Genomic DNA, 27,470 nt, shown 5'->3' on the forward strand with positions numbered 1-27,470 from the left:
CATATGATGATGCTTGTAATCTAGATGTCATTATGCTAGTCAAGTGGATTTTACTTATGTGATCTCCGGAGACTCCTTGTCCCACGTGTGTAAAGGTGACAGTGTGTGCACCGTGTGGGTCTCTTAGGCTATATTTCACAGAATACTTATTCACTGTTATGAATGGCATAGTGAAGTGCTTATTTATATCTCTTTATGATTGCAATGTGTTTTGTATCACAATTTATCTGTGTGCTACTCTAATGATGTTATTAAAGTAGTTTATTCCTCCTGCACGGTGTAATGGTGACAGTGTGTGCATCGTGTTAGTACTTGGCGTAGGCTATGATTGTGATCTCTTGTAGATTATGAAGTTAACTATTACTATGATGGTATTGATGTAATCTATGCCTCCTTTCGTAGCGTGAAGGTGACAGTGTGCATGCTATGTTAGTACTTGGTTTGGTTATGTTGATCTGTCGTGCACTCTAAGGTTATTTAAATATGAACATCGAATATTGTGGAGCTTGTTAACTCCGGCATTGAGGGTTCGTGTAATCCTACACAGTTAGTGGTGTTCATCATCCAACAAGAGGGTGTAGAGTCTAGCATCTATTTATTTATTCTGTTATGTGATCAAAGTTGAGAGTGTCCACTAGTGAAAGTATGATCCCTAGGCATTGTTCCTAAATACTGCTATCGCTGCTTGTTTACTGTTTTACTGCATCTCTACTGCCCGCAATATTACCATCATCAACCACACGCCAGCAAGCACTTTTCTGGCGCCGTTACTACCTCTCATACTTATTTATACCACATGTATTTCACTATCTCTTCGCCGAACTAGTGCACCTATTAGGTGTGTTGGGGACAAAAGAGACTTCTTGCTTTGTGGTTGCAGGGTTGCATGAGAGGGATATCTTTGACCTCTTCCTCCCTGAGATCGATAAACCTTGGGTGATCCACTTAAGGGAAACTTGCTGCTGTTCTACAAACCTCTGCTCTTGGAGGCCCAACACTGTCTACAAGAATAGAAGCTCCCGTAGACATCATGGGGGTTTACTACCTGTGAGGGGTTTTAAGCTTGTGAGTTCCACTTGTGGTTGGCCACCCAGGATTAAAGAGATTACCATGTCTTCCATGTTTTAGTTAGCTTCGAGTGCAGCCTTATGGTATTATGGGCTCTGCCGGGATTAAGTAAGTTGTGAGGGTTCAACTTGTGGCTAGACAGTGGGTGGAGGCGACGGCCAAGGGAACGGGTCTAGTTTGTATGGTTGAATTCTTCTTCTGAAAGATCTTGTCTCATTCTTCTCTTGGGAAGGGTGGGTCGTAAGGTGAAAGTGCACAACCTCTCGAGAGTTAAACCTAAGATCTTAGCCGTGTCCCCGGTTATGGACAATTTGAGCTTCTAGGCAAGGAATGTACGGAAGAATCTCATCATTGTTTTCTGAATGTATTTAAAATTTGTATCAACCTTGTAAAACTCATGGGAGATGTAACCATGTGATTATTCTAAAACCCATGGAGGATTTAACCATGGTGTGATTTCATAATGTCATTCAAAGATTTTCAAAAATGTTTTGTTTTAAATAAAATATAGGATAAAATTGGCTTTATGCAAATTTGCCTAAACTCCACTTGCCAAATATCATGTAGATAGTTGATACGTCTCCGACGTATCGATAATTTCTTATGTTCCATGCCACATTATTGATGTTATCTACATGTTTTATGCACACTTTATGTCATATTCATGCATTTTCTGGAACTAACCTATTAACAAGATGCCGAAGTGCCGATTCTTTGTTTCTGCTTTTGGTTTCAGAAATCCTAGTAAGAAAATATTCTCGGAATTGGACGAAATCAAAGCCCAGGGGCCTATTTTTCCACGAAGCTTCGGAAGTCCGAAGACGAAACGAAGAGGGGCCACGAGGCAGCGGAGCATAGGGCGGCGCGGCCCCTGCCCGCAGCGCGCGGCCCTATGGTCCGGCCCTCGCGCCGCCTCTTGACCTACCCTTCCGCCTACTTAAAGCCTCCGTGACGAAACCCCCAGTACCGAGAGCCACGATACGGAAAACCTTCCAGAGACGCCGCCAGCGCCGATCCCATCTCGGGGGATCCAGGAGATCGCCTCCGGCACCCTGCCGGAGAGGGGAATCATCTCCCGGAGGACTCTACGCCGCCATGGTCGCCTCCGGTGTGATGTGTGAGTAGTCTACCCCTGGACTATGGGTCCATAGCAGTAGCTAGATGGTTGTCTTCTCCCCATTGTGCTATCATTGTCGGATCTTGTGAGCTGCCTAACATGATCAAGATCATCTATCGGTAATTCTATATGTTGCGTTTGTTGGGATCCGATGAATAGAGAATACTTGTTATGTTGATTATCAAAGTTATATCTACGTGTTGTTTATGATCTTGCATGCTTTCCGTTACTAGTAGATGCTCTGGCCAAGTAGATGCTTGTAACTCCAAGAGGGAGTACTTATGCTCGATAGTGGGTTCATGCCTGCATTGACACCTGGGACAAAGGATGTAAAGTTCTAAGGTTGTGTTGTGCTGTTGCCACTAGGGATAAAACATTGATGCTATGTCTAAGGATGTAGTTGTTGATTACATTACGCACCATACTTAATGCAATTGTCTGTTGCTTTGCAACTTAATACTGGAGGGGGTTCGGATGATAACCTGAAGGTGGACTTTTTAGGCATAGATGCAGTCGGATGGCGGTCTATGTACTTTGTCGTAATGCCCAATTAAATCTCACTATACTCATCATGATATGTATGTGCATGGTCATGCTCTCTTTATTTGTCAATTGCCCAACTGTAATTTGTTCACCCAACATGCTGTTTGTTTTATGGGAGAGACACCTCTAGTGAACTGTGGACCCCGGTCCAATTCTCTTTACTGTAATACAATCTACTGCAATACTTGTTCTACTGTTTTCTGCAAACAATCATCTTCCACACAATACTGTTAATCCTTTGTTACAGCAAGCCGGTGAGATTGACAACCTCACTGTTTCGTTGGGGCAAAGTACTTTGGTTGTGTTGTGCAGGTTCCACGTTGGCGCCGGAATCCCTGGTGTTGCGCCGCACTACATCCCGCCGCCATCAACCTTCAACGTGCTTCTTGACTCCTACTGGTTCGATAAACCTTGGTTTCTTACTGAGGGAAACTTGCTGCTGTACGCATCACACCTTCCACTTGGGGTTCCCAACGAGCGTGTGCTTTACGCGTCATCAATAGTCATGCCCAAAACTGCCACCATATAAGTGTCATTTGCCAGTACATCATTGTACTGACCTCCATTCGTGGGGCTGCATATTCAAACGTGCAGGATTTTCTGAGGAGAAGTACGTGGTAGGATCTCGAGTCTACATTCCAACATGACTGCCTGTGGCACATGAAGATGATGAAGGCTCATTGCTGATTTACTTTACGCTGTGTTTATTCTGAGCTAGTCCATGTGACTATGCAATTTGTAAGATTTTATTGTACCCTCTGGATCAATGATGTAGTAAATTGATACTATTGCAATGATTACTATATTTTGTAATGTGTGTGCTATCAGTGATCCAGGGAATAGCACTATACACAGGTATCTTGCCTTTATTAAAAGGTAGGGTGCTACAGAATGGTTTCAGAGCATAGTGTTGTCTGTAGGATCGAGACCCTAGGTTTGGATTAGAAATAGGAAGACCCTAGGATGAAAGTTTTGTCTAATCCTATTTCAATTAAAAATATGTTTGAATTCTGAACCTCTTGTATTCTCATCTACTCCATCTTCAAAATTGTTTTCCTCTCACCTTAGATGACCCACTTCATGAAAACTAACAAGGACCGATGATGACCTTGTGCCTGGAGTGAAGGACTGCTGCTTCATGTGACATTCTTCGACTTTGATAGAAGTGTTGCATGGGAGACCGATGAAGAACTTGTAGAAAGACTTCGATGCAGACTGCACAGTACATGAAGATACACCGAAGAAGTAGAATAGAAACTTGAAACATCCAAAGCAGAAATAGACCGGACCACCATTAGTTCTCTTTTAACGAACCAACCATAAAGTAACAAAGTATTGATCTTACCAAATTGAGGTATGAACATACTAGGTTGTTTGTGTTCTGAAACATATTGATTGATGCTTGTTAGATGTTGTTTGCAAGATGTTTTGCTTTTATCTGATGTGTTGGGTAGGAAATCTTCTTTAGAATCTTTCTATCTATTCTCATCTATACCCAGCCCAGAGAATGTTTTCTCGGTAACTCACCATAAAGAGAACAGTAATGAAACCAACCTTGATATTTCCTATCAAGATGAAGAAGAGTAGAGTGAGAGTTACGCAAAACCCTAGTTAAGGATCGATAGATGTGTATTCAAAACAATTCAATAATGGGGATCGAAACATTGATTCAGTTCTCCATGGATTTTTTTATCAAACTTGTGAGGTTGACCAAGTGTTAGAATACGAGATTCAATAAATCAAATACGGAGTAATGATCTAGGTGCAGGATGGATTGATCACCATTCCTACTACTCTTATTATTCGCCTTCGTAATGTTGACTTTACGAATCTAGAGAGACATACCTACAAAAGATATGTCGGCGAATAAGCCTAAACCTTAAGGTGGATAAATATTATACCCTTATAGTAGGCAAGTGCTGCCAAGCGTAGGACTACGTTTAGTTTGAAGATCTAGCCACTAGATGAAGAGCGGTGGAAAGCTGTCGAAGACACCAAGAAGCAAAAGATGAAGGATGTCATGATGTTTTCACAATCTTGGCCTCCTGATTAACTCAAAGAGTGACCGATCATTATCAAAAATTAGTTCAACCAACCATTTGGATTAGAAGCCGTACTATGAAGGAAACCTATTCGACTCACCTTGGAGAGATATGTGTTCCTATATGTGAATAAACATTCACGTATTCGATTTTAACTCAGAAGCCCTAAGCCATAGATGTTTCAAAAGATGACCTCGTGTCAAGTCATATCCTCGGATGTGCCAAGTCATATCAAGATAAGCCTAAACCCAAGGCCTAGCACTACCTACAAAAGTTTCTTTTAAGGGTGGTAGAAGCCGTACCCTTAGATTATGGATTTACATCAGATGCCACACAAGATGGTATTTGGAGAAGGTATCACAAGGGTTTTCCCATGAGTATACCCAAGTAAAATATAATACCCCTAGGATGAGTACCCTCATAAAAATGGATACCATTGATGGTATAACCACATATGGTTTAGTGTAACATTTTCAAAGCCCGATGTTAACTTTCGAAATCTCCTCGGAGATGTTTGAAAGAAACAATAGTTTATGAACCCTCTAGAAGACCTGAACCCAAAACCTTTTCTTTCTAGCCTTTCTCAAATCTCGAGGACGAGATTTCTTTTAAGGGTGGTAGTCTGTCACATCCCAAAATTTTCTAAATTTTGGAATGTCAAATAAAAATAAATTTAATGCTGATTGTTTGAACTTGATTGAAAATTCACAAGTATTTCAAACTTTTTAAAGTTATTTAAACGTATTTTCAAAACTATCGGTTTCCAAATACTTTTGGTTTCAAGTATTTTCAAAATCAAACATATAGGCCAAATGTATATAATGTTTATTTTATTTTCACAAAGGGATATTAAAAAGGTTTTTGCAAAATATAGAGTTTTCATAAAACTTGGTTTTCAAAAGATTTTCCAACAATGCTCTATTTTGTTCGGATGTTTTGAAACTTATAAAAATATTTTATTTGAGAAAAACAGTTTAAACCCGAAAAGGGCACTATAGCCACATAGACATGTATGTCATTTTGATTTTATAAAGTTTATATTTTTATTCCAAATTTAGTCTCATATTAAAGTATTTCATAACGAATTCAACGGTACCTTATTTGCATTTTTCCGATTATTTTTGAGCCTCCAAAAATGTATTTTCATTTTCTGAAAAAAAAAGAAAGAACGCGGTCAGGCCGAACGGCAGCCCAGCCAGCTTGGCCCATCCCGCTCGCCGCGCGCGTGCAAAGACGACGTTGCCAGCTGCGGCCCAGCTCGCCTGTGCCCCGCGCCACGGCCCACCCGGCCACACCGGCCCAGCTCCGCACGATCCAGCCCCTGGCCCACCCGGCCATGCCCAGCATCGTGGCCCAGTGCGCCCCGCGCGATCTCGCCAGCGCCAGCGCCTGCCCCCGCTGCCTTTTTATTTGGTTTTAGTCCCACATCGCCTCCTTTAAGTAACTAGATGACCCGTTGCGCTATCGCGCAAGTGCAAATGAAAGCGTATTAATATGTCAATGGATGCTGACATATAGGACGATAATTTAATAAATAATTTATTTCGGTGCTTAAATCTACTACCTCCGTTTCAAGGAATAAGGCGCACTCGTTTTACGTGTTTTTTGTTTAACCAAGAATTACTTTAAATAGATAAAAATTATTTGTATGAAATTAGTATCATTCAAAAGTTCTTTTCAATACGAATCCAACAATACTAATTACATATAATATAATCAAAATTTTGTTGCTCAATTTTTATAGTCAAAGTTCGTCTTGAAATACGTGTGCGTCTTATTTCTTGAAACGGAGGTAGTATATTTTTGGTGATTGTTCATGTCTTGAGTTGCTATATACGCATCAAATATGACGTTTATTTCTTATCCCTATAAATTTTATAGAATTACACAGGATGTTCCATACCAAAATAGTTGTAAGACGATCTTTCATGTATTGGTCATTCAAAGTTAATGCGGAGAGTATTCACGGTTCTATTATATTTGCCTTCCATTTTTGCCATGAGATTTTATTTTCCCATTTTCTACTATTGTTCATTCATATTAAATATTTCACAATTTCTATAACACGTCAGGCTTTACCGCAACCACATTGGTAAGCAACATATGCTATAAAACTAAATCATCAATCTATCACGTGGATGTCTGCATGTTATAAAGTTTTGTCAAAAATAAACCGAAATAAGCAATGACTAAACCGAAATTAACAATAAATTTCTGCAGTCACAAAACCGTGCATCTTCCTCAAATCACACAGGGAAATATTCATTTGCAAGAGCACAAAACTTAGCAATGATTCAAGATGGAAAACCGTGCATCTTCCTCAAATCACGCCTGTGATAAACAACCATGTCAAGATGTACCTGCCATTTTGATTCAAGATGTACATGCCAAGCTAGGTACATCCCACTGCCAAAACCAAAATCTCAGCCACAAATGGACCCGGAATCGTTAATTACAACTTCCACACAGGGTAAACTGTGACAAATAACTATTCTGCAAACAACATTTTTTACTACTGTGGTAAACCATAGAAGATAATGCATGAAACATCAAGATAGTTAAGTTTGTGCTAAATAAGAGAGAACTACAGTTTAGAGAATACCACATGCACAAACATGGAATCCCTTTTCTTTATAGAGCATGACAAGGACATATACCATCTTGTTTATAGAAGGTATGCCAGCAAAAATACTATCTGAAGATCAACAAGTAAAATCAAAAGGGGCAGTACATATGATAAGCTACCAAGCAAGATCATCTATCTTGTCTAACTGACCACCATTCCATCTAGCCTGGGTAGTGCACAAAAATCTGAAACTCGTATATTAGCAGCCTTAGGATAAAATTACAGAGCATATGGCCATATAATTCTGAAACTCATACCAGTTTACATCTTCTCTGAAATTTAACAACCTCACAAGATCTGATTCCTGAACACTACAACTCGACTGACTACAAAATCCGGTCGAATCCGGTCGATCTCGAGTGGAATCTCAAGCGCACGCCGCCCTGCACTGGTGACAGTATCAGCTTGCCCAAGGCTACATGCAGCGCTGAAGCGGCCCGGCCGCACGTCTGTCTCGTGTCCAAGGAGTACGTCCTGAGTCGCATCTTCTCATCTATGGAACTAAAAAACGGAAACATCTAACAACTTAGATGCATGCCACATATCAGCCATTTTATTTTGTACTCAGGTTCCTTATATGTCAAATACACTGTAATAAATACCGTCAGGTAACTTTTGCTGAAGAAATATCACTTCATGCACAACTTAGGTATGAAGTGTAATATATATAATTAAATTGCAGTACAATAGATGCTGAAATATCAAATCAAAGTTTAGGAAGGACGATTACAAGAGACTGGCCATACAATTCACGCTCCTTTCCAACCTCCCCATCTATTGCAGCAATAAGTGACCTGAAGAACTGAGAATGAAATGACCTGTATATACCTCTAAGAATGCGGAATAAAAAGTAGAGCATATGACAATACCAAGGAGAGAGGGAAAACAAATGTGAGTAGGATAAGTATACCTGCGCCACGGTCATAACCGTCACTGAGGCAGCCTGATCAAACATGTGATGGACATGTTGTATGCTGCAAACCCACAATACAAAATGTCATAACTCCAGAAAATAAATCCTCCACGAGACCATAATTAACCAAAAGCATTCATAAATGGCCTGATATTCTATCAAATTAATCAAATATAACCAAGAAGAAGCATCACTGGCGCAACCAGTACAATAACTGTGATGCTGGCATACACACACAATTGTCGACAGTCGCAACCACCGGCACCTGTGCGGAGAAGCATCACTGCGGCAACCAGTACAATGACTGTGATGCTGAAATCTGGTGTACTGACCCTATCTCCTGCAGCTACAATCCTCACAGAAGACCTGCCTCCGCTAGAACAAACGGGACAACCTGAAAGGCAAATATAGGGAGATGAACATGATGGACACAATCCCAACAGAAGAAATGTTTCGTTTGCCCCGGTTGCAGTGTTTCGGCATTAGTACAAAAAAAGGTGAGAAGAGATTGCAATTAAGCACACAGAAATAGTGACCCAATAATTATTCTAGCACATTAAGAACAACACAGATATCCACATCAAAGACACGTTTACCTCAAGTCATGTAGATGGGCAGCAGCACGTGGATACACAAATCTCATCCAAAAAGGGCATGCAATACTCCAGTGCCCTACAGGAAAATAGAGTGTAAACAACAAACGATATACGACTTCGTATACAAGGCGCTCACCAGAAGGAAAAAAGAAGCCGCACCAGCACAAGGTGCTCACCGGAAGGAAAAAAGAAGAAGCCGCACCGGCACTCGCCGAGACGACGCTTGCCAAGCCACAGCCAACAAGCTGCACCTGTTGGTGCCTCGACAGACACCATCCTCCACCACCCGAGGCCGCTGCCGCCGCCATCACCCGCCTTGATAAATAGTACCAGCAAGCAATCTTACAGTGGTGCATTCATTAAGTTATATGACAATCTGCGTGGACAACTGAAGCAAGTGAGTTGCTAAGAATGTTTGATTACGCAGCATATGTTTTGTCTGTTAGAACATGTAGCTCATATGAGGGGGTGGATCCGGAGATGTGACAGGGGACCAAAACTCACATAGCTTGGTGATGCCACCAGAGACCGTGGAGATGGAGAAGCAGGAGCTTCCAGAGACGAGCACCCTTCCACCAGCTCCTTACAGAGATGTCTAGAGAAAGAATCCACCGTGTTAGAAAACAAAATGGTAAACCGCAAAATTTATCAGGCCAGGCTTTTCACCAAACACTACCAGCTCATAAGAGTGAGAAGCAGGCGCACCTAGACAGACCACGGCTCGCGATTACTCGAAGACCACCAACGCATTTGACCAATGGAAGCAATAAACATTTCAGTCGAACCTGAAGCATTTTAATTGGACCTGAAGCAATAAAAGCCATATCTTGCCGACCAATTAACCAACGTGATGTTTGATACCCTAGAAAATGGGAATCAAGGTGGAAATAACAGACCCTACGAAAAGAAAAATCAAATAGCAAATTACAAATTACAAACCTTAGGAGAAGGCACCAAGGATCCAAATCAATCCTCAAAAATTGTATATAAAAAGTGAAAGTAAGAAAATGGGTTGTGGAATCCCGTAGTGTTCCTCACCCAGGCGAGACTATTTATATTTTACCAAATTTGCTGCATGATTGACCTCCTCATACAGAATTTCGTAACTTATAAAAAGAGATAAAAACTAACAGAGTGTGCAGGCAAAAGAAAACACGCAGATGAATTTAGAATATTCAAATGAACCCAAGCAAAATGCTACATGACTTCCTATGAAATTTAGGCCATATACCCAAGTCCAAAAGGAAAACCATATGCATCAGGTCTAGGCATCAACAAACATGTTCATCTGTAAGAAGAATTTTTCACAAATACGTCTCATCCGCTTTGTTCTAATAATCAAAGCAACCAGTGAGGGGAGAGAGCCATGGGGAGGCCGCACCTGCAAGCTGAAGCAGATCAGGGAAGGAGGTCCCATGTCACCTCTCTCCGTGGGGCTTCGATTGGTGCTGGCCGTCGGCGATGCTCCTCTTGATGCTCTCACTGGCCGCTGGTAAAAAGAGAAAAGTCTACAAGAGAAAGAATTATAATCGAAGTAAATAACACATAAAGAAACAATTTTGACTACATTTAGCACTATATTGTCAAATATGAAAATTACTTTCATGACATGGAAGCATGGATGAAAAACAAAGCAAGTTGGAAGTTAATTACTTAGTATACTTCGTAGTTTACTTACTCATAACTTGCAATCTCAGCTAGCTCTATCATTGGACTGAAATAGAGCAAAGAACAAATCCCAAACAGAATGTTCAGGTAGACATTCCAGCTAAATTATATGTCTAGGTAAATGTGGGCTCAGCTAACTGCCAAGGTAGGCATATGACCGCATATATTCGATATGAAGAAGGAAACAAACAGATGGATAGATAATTAACTCAATTAATAATATTTGTCTTAACTCTGAACATACATGATTATTTAGATAAAGCAACCACAAAAACTATTGCTGAATGTAAGGCTACCGATGGACCTGAATATACATCGTAGAAACAATATAAATAGAAAGTGTTTCTCTTAAAAAGTTCATGAGTAATAACATTATTAAGCAAATCCTGAAACTGAAATAATTCACTATATAAAATCAAGACATCTACACTTAAGCTATACTGGAAATTCTATGGATAGTCACATAACAGCTATGCAATTTTACAGGCACTATCTACTCTGCAGCCCGCATCTATATTGTTACACAAAATTAAAATAATGTCATATATCATAATCTTAAAAAGATAAAGCAAACACTTTTTTTTACACTAATCTAACCAAAATATGAATAAGTGCCTTCTTCGATATCTGTATATCAAATCTACATCTGAAATAATTCACTATATAAAATCAAGACATCTACACTTAAGCTATACTGGAAATTCTATGGATAGTCACATAACAGCTATGCAATTTTACAGGCACTATCTACTCTGCAGCCCGCATCTATATTGTTACACAAAATTAAAATAATGTCATATATCATAATCTTAAAAAGATAAAGCAAACACTTTTTTTTACACTAATCTAACCAAAATATGAATAAGTGCCTTCTTCGATATCTGTATATCAAATCTACATCCCTAAATCCAGAGGGCAGAATCCCCGGATAAAAAAAGGAGAGATCCATACTTTCATATTTTGTTTCTTACATTCAGAACACATGACCATATTAAGAAAATGCTACATTAGGGGACCTGCTCCTAGACGTGGAACGCACCGGCTACCGGCTTGCCTAATGCAAGCATAACAACTCAATCTATCAGAGGTGACCAAACTATCTCACTCGTATGTCGTTTACCAGGAACTAAACAGGAACCAATAATGCTATACTAATCTAACGTTAACAGCAAATGGAAGGATTCGCTAGTTCATTTTGATTCTACCGAGTGATGAATGATCAAAATGGGAGGAAATTTATAGTTTCAGTAACTCCATCTCAGCCTATTTGTCCCGCTTTATCCCTACTTGAGGTAGTATTATCATTCTCATGCCCCATAACATGAAAATGTTCCAAAATGCTTCTTAACTACATTCTATTTATACAAAAAAAATACAAAGATAAACAGAGACTGGGATGGGGTAGAGGTTGCCTTGAAAACAAGAACACAAATGATCACTATGCAAATGGACTGTCCCGAGATTGCGAACCATTTATCATGTCAGCAACGGAGAAAGACTGGCTTCTCCAGAAACAGCAGGCATAGCACAAAAACGGATTCTAACTTAGGCTGGAAAGCTAAACACCATTGTTTTGGGGCAAAATCATGGCGATATAAGACTTTCACTGGGACTAAGCTGACAATTTGTGAGATCATATTGACAGAAATTTTAACCTGATTTACACACAACTTAACATTCTCCAAAAGCTATTGATTGGAAACCATTTTTGTTTCAATGATATATGAACAAAGAATATTGGGGTGCTTGATTTTGCATTGTGATGATAAAGATAAATAAAAGGCGAAGAAAGATTCAATGCAGATGGAAGAACTGATACTTAATGTAGCTAAAAACAACAAATAAATAAATGCATGCTCCCAAACAACCTTTTCTTAAAATTTACGGCACAACAGGGACCATGCGTATATCTAATGCATACCTCAACCTAAACCCTTTTGACTACGAATGCCATTTAGATATAAACAACTGGATTATGCTCTATTATTTCCTCCATGCACATGCCAACACGAACATAAATAAGAGGAAGGGTCAAACGTAAGTACCCGTTAGGAAAAATTCAAAAATGTGCTTTTCTAGGGAAAGAGCAAAGGAAACTTCTACTATTAGTAATAAATATACATAAGAAATGAAAGTAACATGTACTATTTTTGAATTGTACCTTGCACATGCATCAGTAGGGCCAGATGAAATTGAATCTAGAACTCCATATATTCCATATAGAATTGAGAGGACATTTGTTGTATCGGTTTGACATCAGAAAAAAGTCAATGACAATCATCTTACCAATCGTAATAGAATGAAGTAGTGCCTGCAAGAAAAATAAAGCATACATTATCTTCATCTAAAGGATAGGCAACCGCTATACATGCCGAAGGTAACATGTGCATACAGATGTCCATATTATTATTAACAATATTTTTCTACTTTGCTTTCATTTGTGGCAACTGGCAAGCCGAACAACTTTCTTCTATATCCCAAAGGTTTAAAAACCGCAACCAGCAAGCAGCAATGTAATCTTGTAGCATATAAGGAAATCATCTTGTCCAACATGTAGTACTGAACCAAGTATTCTCTAGAAGCTTATAGATCAAATAAATATAGCATGAGACAATGAAGTACCTTCAGTGGTGCTGCATCCTTCCGACACAATAAGTAAAAGGCAGCCTCATCTTTCTTTCTGGAACACAATGAAGACCTTGATTACTTCCTAGATGGTCACTCCACCAATGAAGGTAGCAACAGGGTGAATCAATGTACCTGTAAACTGACACGATTTTGTAATCAGGTCTTTACACAAACATAAGCATACTCTTTTCTGCTGAAAGTTACAACTAAGGTCTGAATTAACCTTTACTTTAGAATTAACTCATTTCCAGTGCTCAAGGAACACATCGAGATTACAACCGAAAACGGCCAAACAAATCCAAAATAGGCACAAGAACGCATTAGCTTACAGCCACTGGTATATCCTCAAACAAGTCCTGCACAGGCCAAACACGGATCAAAACAAGCCAAAAGCTTGTATGCCCACACCAATAGGGTATTATGAATGGAACTCCAAATACTTCAGGACAATACAATACAAAAATAAGTAGGTCATGTAGTATAGTAAAGTGAATTATAACAATAATACCTTGATTTCACTCATGCCTAGGACTGTCTCGGTGTTATTTAGCAGATCACATACTCATATGGGTTAACTGCATATACACAAATATATAAAAGTTTTCTTAAAGCAAAACAATACTGCTCACACGGCATCTCTCTTATCATCTTTGAGACAATAAATCTGAGTTAGAGGCATTATGGTGGAATGGATATAACATATTTAAAAAAATATAGCAGTGGAATGTATCAGATACAAAGCAAGAACAATCATTCAATCACCATAGAGAAAACAGGCACTGAATGGAAGATGCATTCCTAGTAAGGAGAAGGAAGCGACAAACCTCAACACAGAAGAAGAGCACATAACCAGAGCCTAGTACAGGATGAGACAAGAAGCGAGCCTACTAAATCCTAGAACCTGCAAAGTGAAAAGGGCCAGGTAAAAAAGGAACTATCAGCCAAAAACCGCACTGGGAAGTTCATCTAGCATAACATCATTATTCTTTGTTATTGCTACTTCTAGGAAGTTCATCTCCTAGCCATAAAGGAACAATAATTTATTGCCAGGTACCACATGTAAGATATGTATGAATTAAGGTGTATAAACCATCCATAATATATCAATGACACTCCTTACCTCCTTCGTGTTATCTGGGCACCATCCAAGTAATCTTTTGATGTATCACTCCAGGGATGAATCCGTCAGGTAATCGCTCATATCGGATGGATGTCAGGTGCCGACGTCTGCATGAGATGATGCCCCAGAAATGCAAGCATTGTTGCGCGTCAGCCTCAGTGTGACTATGTAACAGCTCGCCCAGCAGCAGCAACAACTACAACACAGATCCTATAAACGCAGCCATAAGCATAAGTTTCAACACATATGCAGAGCCCATAATATTGTTTAGAAAATCAGAAGCACCTCAAGATATATCTGAAAAAACTAATAAAGAAAAATGAAAAGAAATTGCACTAATGGACATTAGAAAGAAACATTGGCTACTGCCATCAATGGTTGTAAAATCTAGTGGCAGCCCAAACTCTGCCTATGAAACGTGAATGAAATTAGGGCTAATAGAAAAATAAAGAGGAGCTCACTACCGGAAAACTGCCATCGCCATGGCCAAGCTGAACCGTCTTCGCCGCTTGTGGAGGCTGGCGAGAGTCGACATGCTGGCGCGATGACTCCACTGATGCGCCACCCATCCTGCTCGACGTGGTTATTATGTGCTACATATATATCTATATTAAGGAAAGCTTCAGATGTACAAGGATATTCCAGTAAATCTTAAATTAAGCAAACAAAATACAGTGTGACTGTCAGCACATAATATCACAAAAAAAAAATTCACCAACTATTATACATGTAGAAGCACATCTCACCTGGAAGCACCAAGCAGCATACAAAATCAGGTCCAAGAACAAGACCAACCTTCTGAAAAACATCAACAGAGCAGCAATAGGGAAACTGTTTTTTCCTCCTCCTCTGAGAACTCTCACATCAATATAAATGATCTTTTCAATTTCATCAACATCAAGGCTGCAAATATAATGTAGATCATTGTATTAGTATATAGTAAACAGAGAGCATGATTATTTTAGAGCAATCAGACACTGAACTTGTGTGTAAATGAGTGTCTCAAATACAGACTACATCGATAGCAATTTGTGCCTTGGAGTAAGGTATTTTAAAAATCTGTTTCAGACATCAATTGGAGCAATTGTTTTCGTCTCCATATTCGTCTAGGCCTGAATGGCCTGACACGAAACCGCATGGAGCACCACCGCAGCCTGCCTCTTCGTCCTGGCAGTCCAGTCTCCTCAACATGAAAATCACACCATGCCCCGTGAGATTGAAGCCTAGAAGAAGGGAATGGATACCTGGAGGCTGGAGCGGCCTTAGGGCGTGGTGGACAAGCGCGCGACGCCGGGAGTCGACCGAGGGTGTGCAGCTAGGCGAGGTGAGGCGAGGCGACCTACTATGGAAGCGACTGAGAGCATCTCCACTCCAGGAGTGCCGAGGAAGAAATCGAGGGCGCGCACGGTCCAGCCGCCGCCACCACCGCTCGATTGCTGCCTTCCGCCGCCGGCGCGCCTCTTCTGCTCCCTTCCGCCGCCGCTGGACGCTCGGACGAAATCGAGGGCGAGCGCCACCAGCCGCCACCACCGCTCGGTTGCCGCCTTTCGCCGCCAGCGCGCGGCCAGCCGCCGTTGGACGAAATCGAGGGCACGCGGGCAGCCGCCGCTGGAAGAAATCGAGGGCGCGGACGAGCGCACGCCTCTTCCGAATCCGTGCTCCTCCACCTCCATCCCAGCGCAGCGTTGGGTGGGTTGAGGCGGAGATGCGCGATGGCGGCGTCTCGGAGTCGCAGAGGAGGAGGCGCGAGGGGGCAAGGCACGGTGACGGTGGCGGCTCGTGGTCTATCGTGGCGGCGGCTTGGGGAGCGCACGGGATTGAGGAGGAGAGGAAAGGAGGCGAGCGCACGGGATTGGGAGCTCGTTCGATCTAGGTTTTCACCTTTCGTCCGTGGACATGAGAATGAAGCGACCGAACGAGCGGACCTGCCTACCTCTGACTGTCGGGCCCCGCACGTAGAAGGTCCCACCCGTCATGGAGTCTTTCCAAAACTGAACGAGTGAGAAAAAATCTGACTGATCGGACGGCTGTGGTGAAAAGCGGGATGAGAGATTTACTGTTGCATGCTGATTGGACGAACCAGATTCGTTTGCCCCTTTCAGATGATCTGGTTGGCTGGGTAGTCTTTCAACATTTATAGGAGAAATTCCCCTCCAGCTTACGCCTATAAAAAGGACCCCCTACGCAGCCCAAACACACGCGTCTCCTCTCTCTTTCTCTTCCGCGCAGCACACAGGCTGCTCTTTCCTCGCCCGTGACGGTGCAGTTTGCGACGCAGCATCCCCAATGCGATTTGGAGAAACGCCGCGACTCCCGGGCGGTAATAATTTTATTTCCGCTCTTTTTACGTAGATTCTCGTACGTAATTTCGTAATTTTATTTCCCTAGATCTACACCTCTGTTTGGAATAGTGGTTTTTCCGTTAAGTTTCTAATTAGATCCTCTACACCTTTCGTGTAGGAAGTTTTTCCATTCGAGCAACTTGTTCGGACAACTTTTCGTACACCATTAGAACTGTAACCACTTATGTCTAGTTTTGTAAAATCCATATCTTAAGTTCTACATGTTGGATTTCGACAAACCCTATACCGTCGGAATCGGCAAATCACGCAGATCATCTTAGACATATTGCGTGACAGTTTCGCCCACCTTATCTTCGCGGTACCCCTTTGTTCCGCAACATCGTCTATAAAATAAATACTACCAACTTTTTTCGAGAGATTCTTTTGGCGATACGCTTGTAATGGAATTCTCTACAACTTCCGTGTAGAAAAGTCTTCCATCCGGAGAACTTTTTCTAATGACTTTTCGCGAAAAGTGTAGTCCTATAACTGGTTTCATCATAGTTCCTTTAGCCAAAATGATCTTTATGATCATACCCATCTTACAGAACTAGTTATAATTTTTTTATCATGTTCACATATGATGCATAGCTTACCCCTGGTTGTCTAGTTCATATTATTCAAATAACAATTGGCTTATTTGAGTAAATTGTGACATGTCCTAGTTTAGATTAGATATTTACCTGGAGATACTCTACCCATATCACATGTGATGAACCTTGGTTATCCCTTAGGCTCCGCGAACCAAATCCCGATATCATTTATGCCATTCAATCCCTCCACTTGGTTCGAACTATTCAAACTTTCAAATGAGTTACTTGAGTGGTTCAATATATCATTAGTCCATATTCAATGCTATGTGTGACCTTGTGCTACTCTGATAAGGGTGGTCACACTTGGTCAATTGCATAAGTCTTGTTTTACAGTACTCCATCCAATAGCACCACCATCCAAAATATTTGAATCACTTTACAAATATTCAAATTCAAATATGAGAATTTGAGTATATGTCCATTAGCGATTTCTATAATCCTTCCTCAACATGATTCGTTTGTGAAGGTGAAACTTATGATCACATCCACACACCAATACCACTAGACACTCTACCTTGAATCAATATCGTGTCTATCCAAATTGTTTTTCATTCATTCATTTGACTAGTTTAAAACTATTCAACTTACAAATGAGTAATTTGAGTAATTCCATATATCATTAGTTCATACCCAAATCTATGTGTAACCCATACTATCTTAGTAAGTGTTGTCACACTTTACTAAACGATATTTTGAGTTGCGCCATTTTGAGACTCATGTGATTTATCACATTGATCATTCCAATTTTCCCATTCTTGAGTAGCAAACAACAATTGACCATAGGTTCTTGTCAATCATTTTCTTCAGAGTACTTAACTTGGATAATCATTTCCTTTCCCAGTATTTGACACATTCATTCAATATCGTCGATTCATATCTTGCAAGCCAAACCTCATGCCACACCTTCGTACCATAGAGCGATTTCCGATTGTTGTCTTGTTTGATTATGATGTTGTTGAATGATGTGTTTATGTTGTGCTATATTCTATGTTATAGTTGTACGGAGAGGCACGTATTTTTGATTAAGAGAAGTGAACGCGCTTCAACTACCAAAAGGCAAGTGACACTCAAATCCTACTTATTTTAATTATGCATTAGTGTTTTGAAACTAGTATGCATGGTAGGATTTTGTTTTCAAAAGTAAATTATTATGCTATGCTTAGCAAACCTAGTAGTGTGTAGCTACTCCTGAACCCATTGCTAGGATGCTTTAATTTTTGCTTTGCAACATCAAATGCCAAGTGTTGTTTCGTTATTGGTTGTGAGTGTTTGAAAAATTTAAAATTAACAACCCTAATGAAACACCTGGGTGGATTGGTTGATGGTGGGCGGCTGCTCAGGTCCACGCCCCTAGTAGGCTGAAGTGGTGAAGTCCACGCCCATAGTGGGCTGAAGTGGTGAATCCCTGAGAGTTCGCATTTGTAGAGTGGTCGCTTTTGACTGCACACCTGGTTTTCACCAGGGGATCGTGTGGGGGTTTACTACCTGTGAGGGGTTTTAAGCTTGTGAGTTCCACTTGTGGTTGGCCACCCAAGATTAAAGAGATTACCATGTCGTCCATGTTTTAGTTAGCTTCGAGTGCAGCCTTATGGTATTATGGGCTCTGCCGGGATTAAGTAAGTTGTGAGGGTTCAACTTGTGGCTAGACAGTGGGTGGAGGCGACGGCCAAGGGAACGGGTCTAGTTTGTATGGTTGAATTCTTCTTCTGAAAGATCTTGTCTCATTCTTCTCTTGGGAAGGGTGGGTCGTAAGGTGAAAGTGCACAACCTCTCGAGAGTTAAACCTAAGATCTTAGCCGTGTCCCCGGTTATGGACAATTTGAGCTTCTAGGCAAGGAATGTACGGAAGAATCTCATCATTGTTTTCTGAATGTATTTAAAATTTGTATCAACCTTGTAAAACTCATGGGAGATGTAACCATGTGATTATTCTAAAACCCATGGAGGATTTAACCATGGTGTGATTTCATAATGTCATTCAAAGATTTTCAAAAATGTTTTGTTTTAAATAAAATATAGGATAAAATTGGCTTTATGCAAATTTGCCTCTCCACTTGCCAAATATCATGTAGATAGTCATGCCCAAAACTGCCACCATATAAGTGTCATTTGCCAGTACATCATTGTACTGACCTCCATTCGTGGGGCTGCATATTCAAACGTGCAGGATTTTCTGAGGAGAAGTACGTGGTAGGATCTCGAGTCTACATTCCAACATGACTGCCTGTGGCACATGAAGATGATGAAGGCTCATTGCTGATTTACTTTACGCTGTGTTTATTCTGAGCTAGTCCATGTGACTATGCAATTTGTAAGATTTTATTGTACCCTCTGGATCAATGATGTAGTAAATTGATACTATTGCAATGATTACTATATTTTGTAATGTGTGTGCTATCAGTGATCCCGGGAATAGCACTATACACAGGTATCTTCCTTTATTAAAAGGTAGGGTGCTACATTTTGGATCTTGGTAGTCTGCCCCAGGTTTAAATAGGCGTCTTACCACTCTGACGCTAGGATTAGTTACTAAGTACTATGTCCGTTCTGTATTTACCTATGTGTTGTGCTTATGACCGTGTTTGAGCTCTTTTCTGTGCCGTTATGTGATGGTAAGGTCACCACATATTCGAATGTGGTGAGGGGAAACTTTGCATGGGTGTCCAAAATGACAACCAAACACGTGTGTTGTTCCTGAACATAAATTGATCATTGTATTCATGCATTCAAACAACCTGCACTTCTGTTCGGGCCGATACAACATAGGCTTCCAAACATTGGGTCAAATATTACCCATGACTCGTTCGTGACGCGCAGGGACGCCCGTCTCACTGCATCCAGTGGTGCACGAATTGGGCTCAGCCTACCAAATGCGCCCTAACCAAATGCGCCCTAGATGGTGTCACCTCTCATCTTTTCCGTTTCTTTTCGAGGGGTTGGTGTCACCACTCACTATTCACTGTACTAGAACATTAAAGCGCGCGGTGCTGCGCCTGTCCATCTTGATGAATATCGGTATAGTCTTTTGTCAAGCAAAGATTATACAAATAAGTGAAAACAGATTGTGGTGCCTCAATATTGGTTAAGCATAACTAAGCAAAATTTTACATTCGTTGAAAGTCTTACTAATAGTAGCATAAATCAGCATACACATATTCGGGAAAGAGCTTGCAAATGTTGATAGCGTGATTTAGTATAGTAGCATACAAGTATATGTGTCCAAGTGTGAACAGAATCAGACATCATTAGCATTGACTCAAGCCACTCTAGGGCTGCCATCTCTATAACTACCGGCTAGTGAATTTTTTCTCTTGAGGATCAAGACCACCATGGGCAATTCGTTGATTACATATAGATGTTATAATACAAGGACTGAGCATGTAAGGACAATTAGAGATGATTTGCATGGAGTTTGTTCAGAGTTACTACTTCGTATAAGGAGGGGGGAGACTTCAGTCATTGCTAGCACTTGTACGGAACCTGTATCAGCTTCAGAATTCTGTTTCACTGATATGTTGATAGCAAGTTGAATAAATGTGGCATCTTGCCTCTTCTTTGGCCTGATTTTCCACGCAATACTGGACAACTGGATCTGGAGTTTATAACACATTGAGTACAACTTATATAGCTCAAACAACATATAACTTTGCTATTTGATGGAAAGCAACAGCAAAGAATTCTCAGTTTCCAATAAACATGAGTAGCAAGAAGAGCTTCAGTACTGCACTATTGGTACAATTAGGCAATCTGGATTTCTTGAATTTAAGGTGAAATTGAGGGGGTGAGAGAACAAGTTTACAAGCAACACAGCAGAATAGCACATATCATGTACAATAGTGAACCATGAGGACGAATTGCAGACAGGCACGTTCAAAATTCTTTTCATCATAAACCAAACTAAATTCAGTTGATGACAGTAGCAGAAGTATAATCATCTTCATTGCTAGAGTTAAAATTAGGTATCAAAGTTAAATGTGTATGATGCGATGGAGTACAAATAAAACAATTGTTATCTGACAAGTATGCCGATGTCCATCATTTATCAACAATACCTATAATGCTAACCTGAGTTGACAACTTAAATAGCGAGAAAGCAAACAATCCAATATACTTGTGAATATGAAAATTTGTAGAACGAACAAGGTTTGCTTAGCTGCACGAATACCGAAAGTCACATTTTTCCTCAAGCTGTGTAATGAACATGGGGTCGTGCTTGATATGCAAACTGCACACCAATCTAATCAGGCTAAATTGTGACAAGAATCATGTCAATTGTACGCACAAAATGAGGGGACACTCACAGTCTTCCTGCAATCCATTGGGTGAAGAGCTGAGGGATGGGAGGTGAGGAGATATGGATAAAGTTTACCTGCTGTGGACTGTCACTCTCGGCCGTCGAGGATGTAGTCCAGAGACCAGAGTTCGCCATGCCTCCTCATCTTTTGCACCATCGAGACGCCGGCGCGTCGCAGCAGCAACCGACTCATTCATGTCCTCCTCTGCACCCTTGATCGGTTGATCAACTCTGCCTCCTCCTCTGCATCGCCCTGCCGTCGCCGCCGCCTGCTCCTCTTCCGCATCAGCGCCGTCGCCGCCGTCTGCTCTTCATCCGTGCCACCCGCCGTGGTGGTTGCCATGATCCTAGATAATCAACAAAATAATAGCAGGAATTAGAACCTATGCAATCAGAGGAAACATGGTGAGAAAGAAAACAAGTCTGCAAGCAAATAAAAAAGGGAAATCTAGGCAGTCGCAGAGGTGGGTGAGATGTGGAGTAAAACGGCATCCACTACCACCGGAAATCAAGGGAACGGAAGGGAAGGCGCATTGACATCGCATGCCATTAACTGCACGACGGGCCTTCCAACAGGGCTGAGCACAGGTCGAAGCCCACAGAACCAACAAAGAAGGCCAATCATCGTCCAGGGGCCCGGTTTATGAGAAGCCGTTATGGTAGTTTTGTGGAGTAGCAGCCCGGTCATGTTTGCCGAGCGGATCGTAAAAAATGCCCAAGCCCAGCGGGTTGACTAAAATGATCTGGAGCGTTCAGATGTATCATCGGACGGCCGAGAGTGTCAAAACGCTGAGGAAGGGCCCTAGTGGTTCCATTTTACTGTTACTTAATTTGGGCCTGGTTGTCGGGCCAGAGACGGCTTAAGGGCCCAAGTGTCCCCTCAGCCCGCCACATTCTGCCCCCTCTCTCCTCTCTTTTTCCCCAGCCGCCGGCGCCGAAGAGCAAAACTTCCAGCCTCCCTGAACCCTGACTCCGCGGTGCTGCGCCGGCGCTCAACCACCCCAGTATCCACCACGGTGAACCCAGGCGCCCGCTCCCATTGACCTCTCTTGTGGCATATCGCGAAGATTTGTACTCCGAATGGGTGGTGGGAGCTGCGATGTGTGCAAGGACGCGCCGTCCAAGTACAAGTGCCCTAATTGCCGCATGCCCTAGTAAGTCGGACCATTCCCTTCCTCTACCTTCTGCACATATGAATTCTTGCTAAACATAGGCGGTGGGATGGAAGTATATGAGGTGCTTCCTTCGCTGTATCGATTCGATTTCTCTTTGTGTTCAGCCATGCCACCGGGCAAGAGTTAAATCGGAAATAATAAAGCACTATTGGTTTGCTTAGTCCAATTTCCCTTTCGCTATGGTGGACTAGCTTGTTGTTTGGAGAATAAAAAAATACCGAGTAGCTAGGGTTCATGGAATGGATTAACAGTTTTACTAGGCTTGGTTGGAACTTGGAACAAATAATGTTATCCCATTGAGTAACTGTTATATCATTTATGACAAGATTTTGTATGGCTTCGGGCTCGATATGCAAAGTGAACCAACAAATTACTTCAATATGTTAATGCCGTGCATAAGAGAAAATCCTACTCTGTTGATATCTGGCTCTAACAGTAGTCGGTGTACAAAGTTTTGTTTCTGGTTTGAAGTATCATAGTGGTTAGTTGATAGCTATCTTGTATTTCAGAGACATACATCAACTAATCACCATAGTGCTTCGTCCCTTCTCTCACACGATTGCTCACTCATGACTTAATCTTTGGGATTTAAATGTCAGAAAAAACTCAGTTTCCTTATCCTTAGATGACCGTGAAGGCAAGCTTAGGCAAAAAGACCTTTAGCACAATGAAGATAGCTTAGTACAGGGATGGCGATCTTTGCCTTTTTTTTATGAACAGGGAGCTTTGCCTTTTAAAGTATCATCTTGACAATAGCTTTTGATTAGTCCGTTCTTATTTCTTAGAAAGAAACATGGGGACTATTTTTTTTGAAAAAATCCTGCATATATCATCCAACAAGTAAATGCCAGCTACTTTCTCTCTGGAAAAATTATGCGTATTGAGTATTTCAGTGTTAATTGCAGGTGATATTGACACATATTTGGTTTTAGCTTATGGTGCCACTGTAATACCATTGGCTTTTGCCTAACAATAGCATTACTTAAGAACACTTATTTTAATGATATGAAATATGCATGGTAATTTTATCCAATTCAACATCTACCATAATTGATCTTCCTTAATACCTGACTTATTATGGTTTCTTCAATTTCCGATATTATTTTGTCTTGTATCTATTCTGGTGTTCATTAGAAATTCAGCATGGACTTGTCATGTGCCCTCATTTTGAGCTGATTATATGCTTTTGATAAAACCATAAAAGAACTCTATAGGAAAATACACATAAATGTTTAACATCCTCTTGCTGTCAGTTATATTTCAAGGCTGAACCTACTGAATATATCCTGTTATCTTTAAACACCTAAGCTACTTATTCTGCCTGTTTTTAATCTACTAAATGAAATGTATCTGTACCTAATATGCTGTTCCGTTATTCCATGCAGTTGCTCCGTGATATGCTTTAAAAAACACAAAGGTACTTCCGTGCTATTCTCCTTGAATTCATTATTTTACAGTACCTTATTTTGGTCAAGCAAAATATAGGAGAACTTTGCGGAAGGTTAATTCAGTTTGAATTTATAAGGACATCTACAAGAGCCTAACAGACACACTTCATATAATGTTCGTAGTTAATGCTGCCAGCTGTAAATTTGCTCTGTTTTATTTTGCTGAAACATACCTCAAACTAAGATTATTGGTTTAATAACACTAGGCAAGCTATTCCCATTATTTATGGTGTATCAACCTGCCTTATATGAATATTGGTCCCTGCATCCTTTCATGTCTTGATAGCCAGTATTTGATGATAAATATTGCATTGTATCCTTGTATGTAGATGAATCTTGCCAAAAGATAACAGCTCAGGAAGAAATTAACAAGTCATCATTGCCGGAAGAAGTTAGTAAGTGCTCTAGCTTTTGAAGAGGACTCCTAAGATATAATTGCTTACTGTAACATATCATGGACTCAGTATGGTTGTTACAGAAGCTATAAAGTTCACTTTTATAAGGAATATGAGGTGAATGCTGACTTGTATGATTAAGGATCACTCATAGAAGCACATAACTGCTAGAAGAAAGGAACATCTGTATTTACTTTATTGCATGTGATTGCCCATGTTTATGTATGAAATGGTATTTTCCCTTGAATTTGGATATGCTTTTTTTAGTTAAAAGACAAGAGGGGACAACCGTTTGTATTTACAAGATCTAATTTCTTTATTGATAACCATTGTGTTTAGTTTCCCACGTAAACAACCTGTGATGGAAAAAGAAGAGAAGTTGTGTATAGGTTTGTCCCCAAAAAGTTCCTGATCATTTATTTGCCCAATAAAAGCGCTTAATCAATTCTACTTTGTCGTAGTTCATGAATTTGATTGTAATATGTTTTGTGTAAGATACATGTTTCTAAAATAATCTGGACAGATTTATAGACATGGCTTTTTTTTCTTCAGCAAGGAGCTCTGTGCTGGAAGATGGAACAAATTGTCCTAATGAAAAGGATCAACTTCCCTCTTTATGTAAAATACAACACACTGATATCTGTTTTAATTTCTCCATGTTCTGTTTGGATGTTCAAGTAAAAACTTGTTAAGCTCAGGCTAATAAATCATATTTGCTTACCGTAAATATTTGTATAAGTCACTGTCTCACCATTACTTCCAGTTGTAGCTATCAAAATAATTGAAGTGACATCTTTAAAATGCTATATATAGCTTCATTATGAATTTAGGAATGCCAATAAATTGTTTAATTGTGAACTACACCGTTGCTCTGCAGCACCAGACACAACATGCCCCACACAATCTCCAAACAAACTTTGTCCTACAAAAGCTCTGGAAGTTGAGGATCCAAGCTGGCTTGTTGACAGGAATCGATTGAGATCTTTAGGTATGCTACCAATTTTTACTACTTATTTTTATTATTGTTATGCTCTTCAGGTTGTTTTCTTATCAAGGTTGACATGTAGATTTTTTTAAGAAGAAAAGGATATTAGCATCTTACATTTGCATCATTCCTTATAGATGATGTAAGTGCCAATGAGTACATTTTAGGATGCACTTAATGAGGACATGAAATGGCATTGTAATAACATTCAGTACAAAGTATTGGCATATGCACCATAAGAAGGATAAAGCTAAGCAGTTCAGTTGAGCAGAAACACATCATGCTATTACAGTGATATATTCACTATTTTTTTTTTTTGATCTTCTATCCTTACAACTTTGACAGTGGAATTGAATGAAATCCGGGATATGCTCAAGGACCCTGAACTGCAGAAAATGATACTTCAGATTGATGGCTCTTCAGAACCAGAGAAGGTAATTACTTGTGTTATTTGCGCCTGCACCCATGCGATACCTTAGCTTATTGCATCATACCCAACAGTATACACCTATATATCTTATCCTCCATTATGCCTTTCAATTTTCAATCATATGGTGGACCCATGCCACTTGAATTGATAGTGGTGTATACAGATATAGCTGGTTCACTTATAGTAGTATAACTCCCCCTTTTCTTTGCCACCTTTATTTATTTTCTCATGTCTGCCCATTTATTTATTGACCTGTAGGAATTGGAGAAATTGATGGAAGGACAAGCTTTTCAACAGTTCACCAATAAGGTTTCGCTTTTACTTGTGACGTTTGACATTCTTCCCTCCATCAGACATTTATATGCTTTGTTACCTCTATTGCATGCAGATTCTTGACATTGTTAGTCCACAACAGTGAGCAAGTATCCTTATGGTGAAACCGTCATCCGGTCGAATGGAGACATATCCAGGCAAAACGAGATCAGAGCACCCACAACAACTCATGTCAGCGTTCCGTCTCTCTCTCAAAATGAGAACCTGTAGAATGGAACCATTCCAGTGAAAGGAAATAACTTGAGTACTTAGAGAAAGCTGCACGTCCAAGATATTTCTTCTGTGGTAGAAACATGATCGTACTGCATCTCACTTTACCATGACAGTTATGTCAATCAACTAAAAAGGATGTCAATCAACTAAAGGAGGTGTACCATTGTCGAGCTTATGTCTCCTTTCTGATGCATCATTTGATTCACATCAGTTACTGTGATGTTATGTCGGTCTTTCGGACAAAAAATGTTGTTGGAAATAGGCGAAAAGCTAGAGATGGATGAAGTATAGAAGGATCGTGTTGAGATGTGTAGTGCGAGGAATTGCATGCACTGTACATTTGGATAGATTGTGTTGAGATGTACTCCCTCCGGTCTCTTTTAATTAACTCGGATTTAGTACAACTTTATACTAAATTCGAGTCAATTAAAAAAGAACGGAGGGAGTAGACGAGAACAAAGAAGCATCAACATTGACGACAGCTACACCGTCCTGTTGCGGAACCCAAACTGAAGAGGGTTCACGCGAACGGACATCAGGGGCTTAAAAAGATGCTGCAAGATCGTCTCGATGTATGAGTTAATCTGCAAAGATAGACTGTGCGGTTGCTTCAAGGTTTCACCATTACGAACACATTCCAAGCGTTCCAAATGTGCCACGTCATCATAGCCAAAGTGACCGCCTCGCGGTCGTCCGGCCTAGCAAGGAAATCAAACAACCTACCTTTCATATTATTGAACTGTTTCCGGCGTAGATGGACAGGGTGGGAAGCCTTGACTGCATGCCAAGCTTCATAAGCATATTGGGCAGAATACCATTGTGTGTTCCACCCTCTCTTCTCTGTTGCACACAATCATTGGATAGGCTCGGTGAAATAGACATGTCTGTGAAGATGTCATTTCTTCTTTTTGGTCTCAGATAATTAAGGAATTATATACATC

At 40.6% G+C, this 27,470-nt stretch overlaps 1 protein-coding gene and 2 long non-coding RNA genes across 4 annotated transcripts; 2 read left to right on the plus strand and 1 right to left on the minus strand.

The window, feature by feature from the left end:
* Window positions 1-8,193: 8,193 nt before the first annotated feature.
* LOC127344719 (uncharacterized) lies at window positions 8,194-9,186 on the minus strand. The gene is made up of 4 exons (XR_007878169.2): window positions 9,082-9,186; window positions 8,906-8,981; window positions 8,541-8,703; window positions 8,194-8,370 (listed from the first exon to the last, which is right to left on the minus strand). It is a non-coding gene; the product is annotated as an uncharacterized lncRNA (long non-coding RNA).
* Window positions 9,187-18,245: 9,059 nt separating this feature from the next.
* LOC139837642 (uncharacterized) lies at window positions 18,246-19,642 on the plus strand. The gene is made up of 2 exons (XR_011754233.1): window positions 18,246-18,312; window positions 19,424-19,642. It is a non-coding gene; the product is annotated as an uncharacterized lncRNA (long non-coding RNA).
* A 2,804-nt stretch (window positions 19,643-22,446) lies between these two features.
* Window positions 22,447-26,722, plus strand: LOC127344720 (uncharacterized). 2 transcript variants are annotated; one of them, XM_051371053.2, is made up of 8 exons: window positions 22,449-22,704; window positions 24,111-24,142; window positions 24,503-24,568; window positions 25,121-25,186; window positions 25,446-25,556; window positions 25,899-25,987; window positions 26,242-26,292; window positions 26,372-26,722. In XM_051371053.2, exons 1-8 carry the CDS (start codon window positions 22,631-22,633, stop codon window positions 26,399-26,401), a joined length of 519 nt encoding a protein of 172 aa, XP_051227013.1. In that variant the 5' UTR covers window positions 22,449-22,630; the 3' UTR covers window positions 26,402-26,722. The 2 variants fall into 2 exon arrangements, with proteins under 2 accessions (XP_051227014.1, XP_051227013.1); XM_051371054.2 differs by lacking the exon at window positions 25,121-25,186 and having other exon boundaries at window positions 22,447-22,704.
* The last annotated feature ends 748 nt before the right edge of the window (window positions 26,723-27,470 follow it).

Source organism: Lolium perenne, chromosome 3, assembly GCF_019359855.2.
Source record: "Lolium perenne isolate Kyuss_39 chromosome 3, Kyuss_2.0, whole genome shotgun sequence".
Lineage (NCBI taxonomy): Eukaryota > Viridiplantae > Streptophyta > Magnoliopsida > Poales > Poaceae > Lolium > Lolium perenne.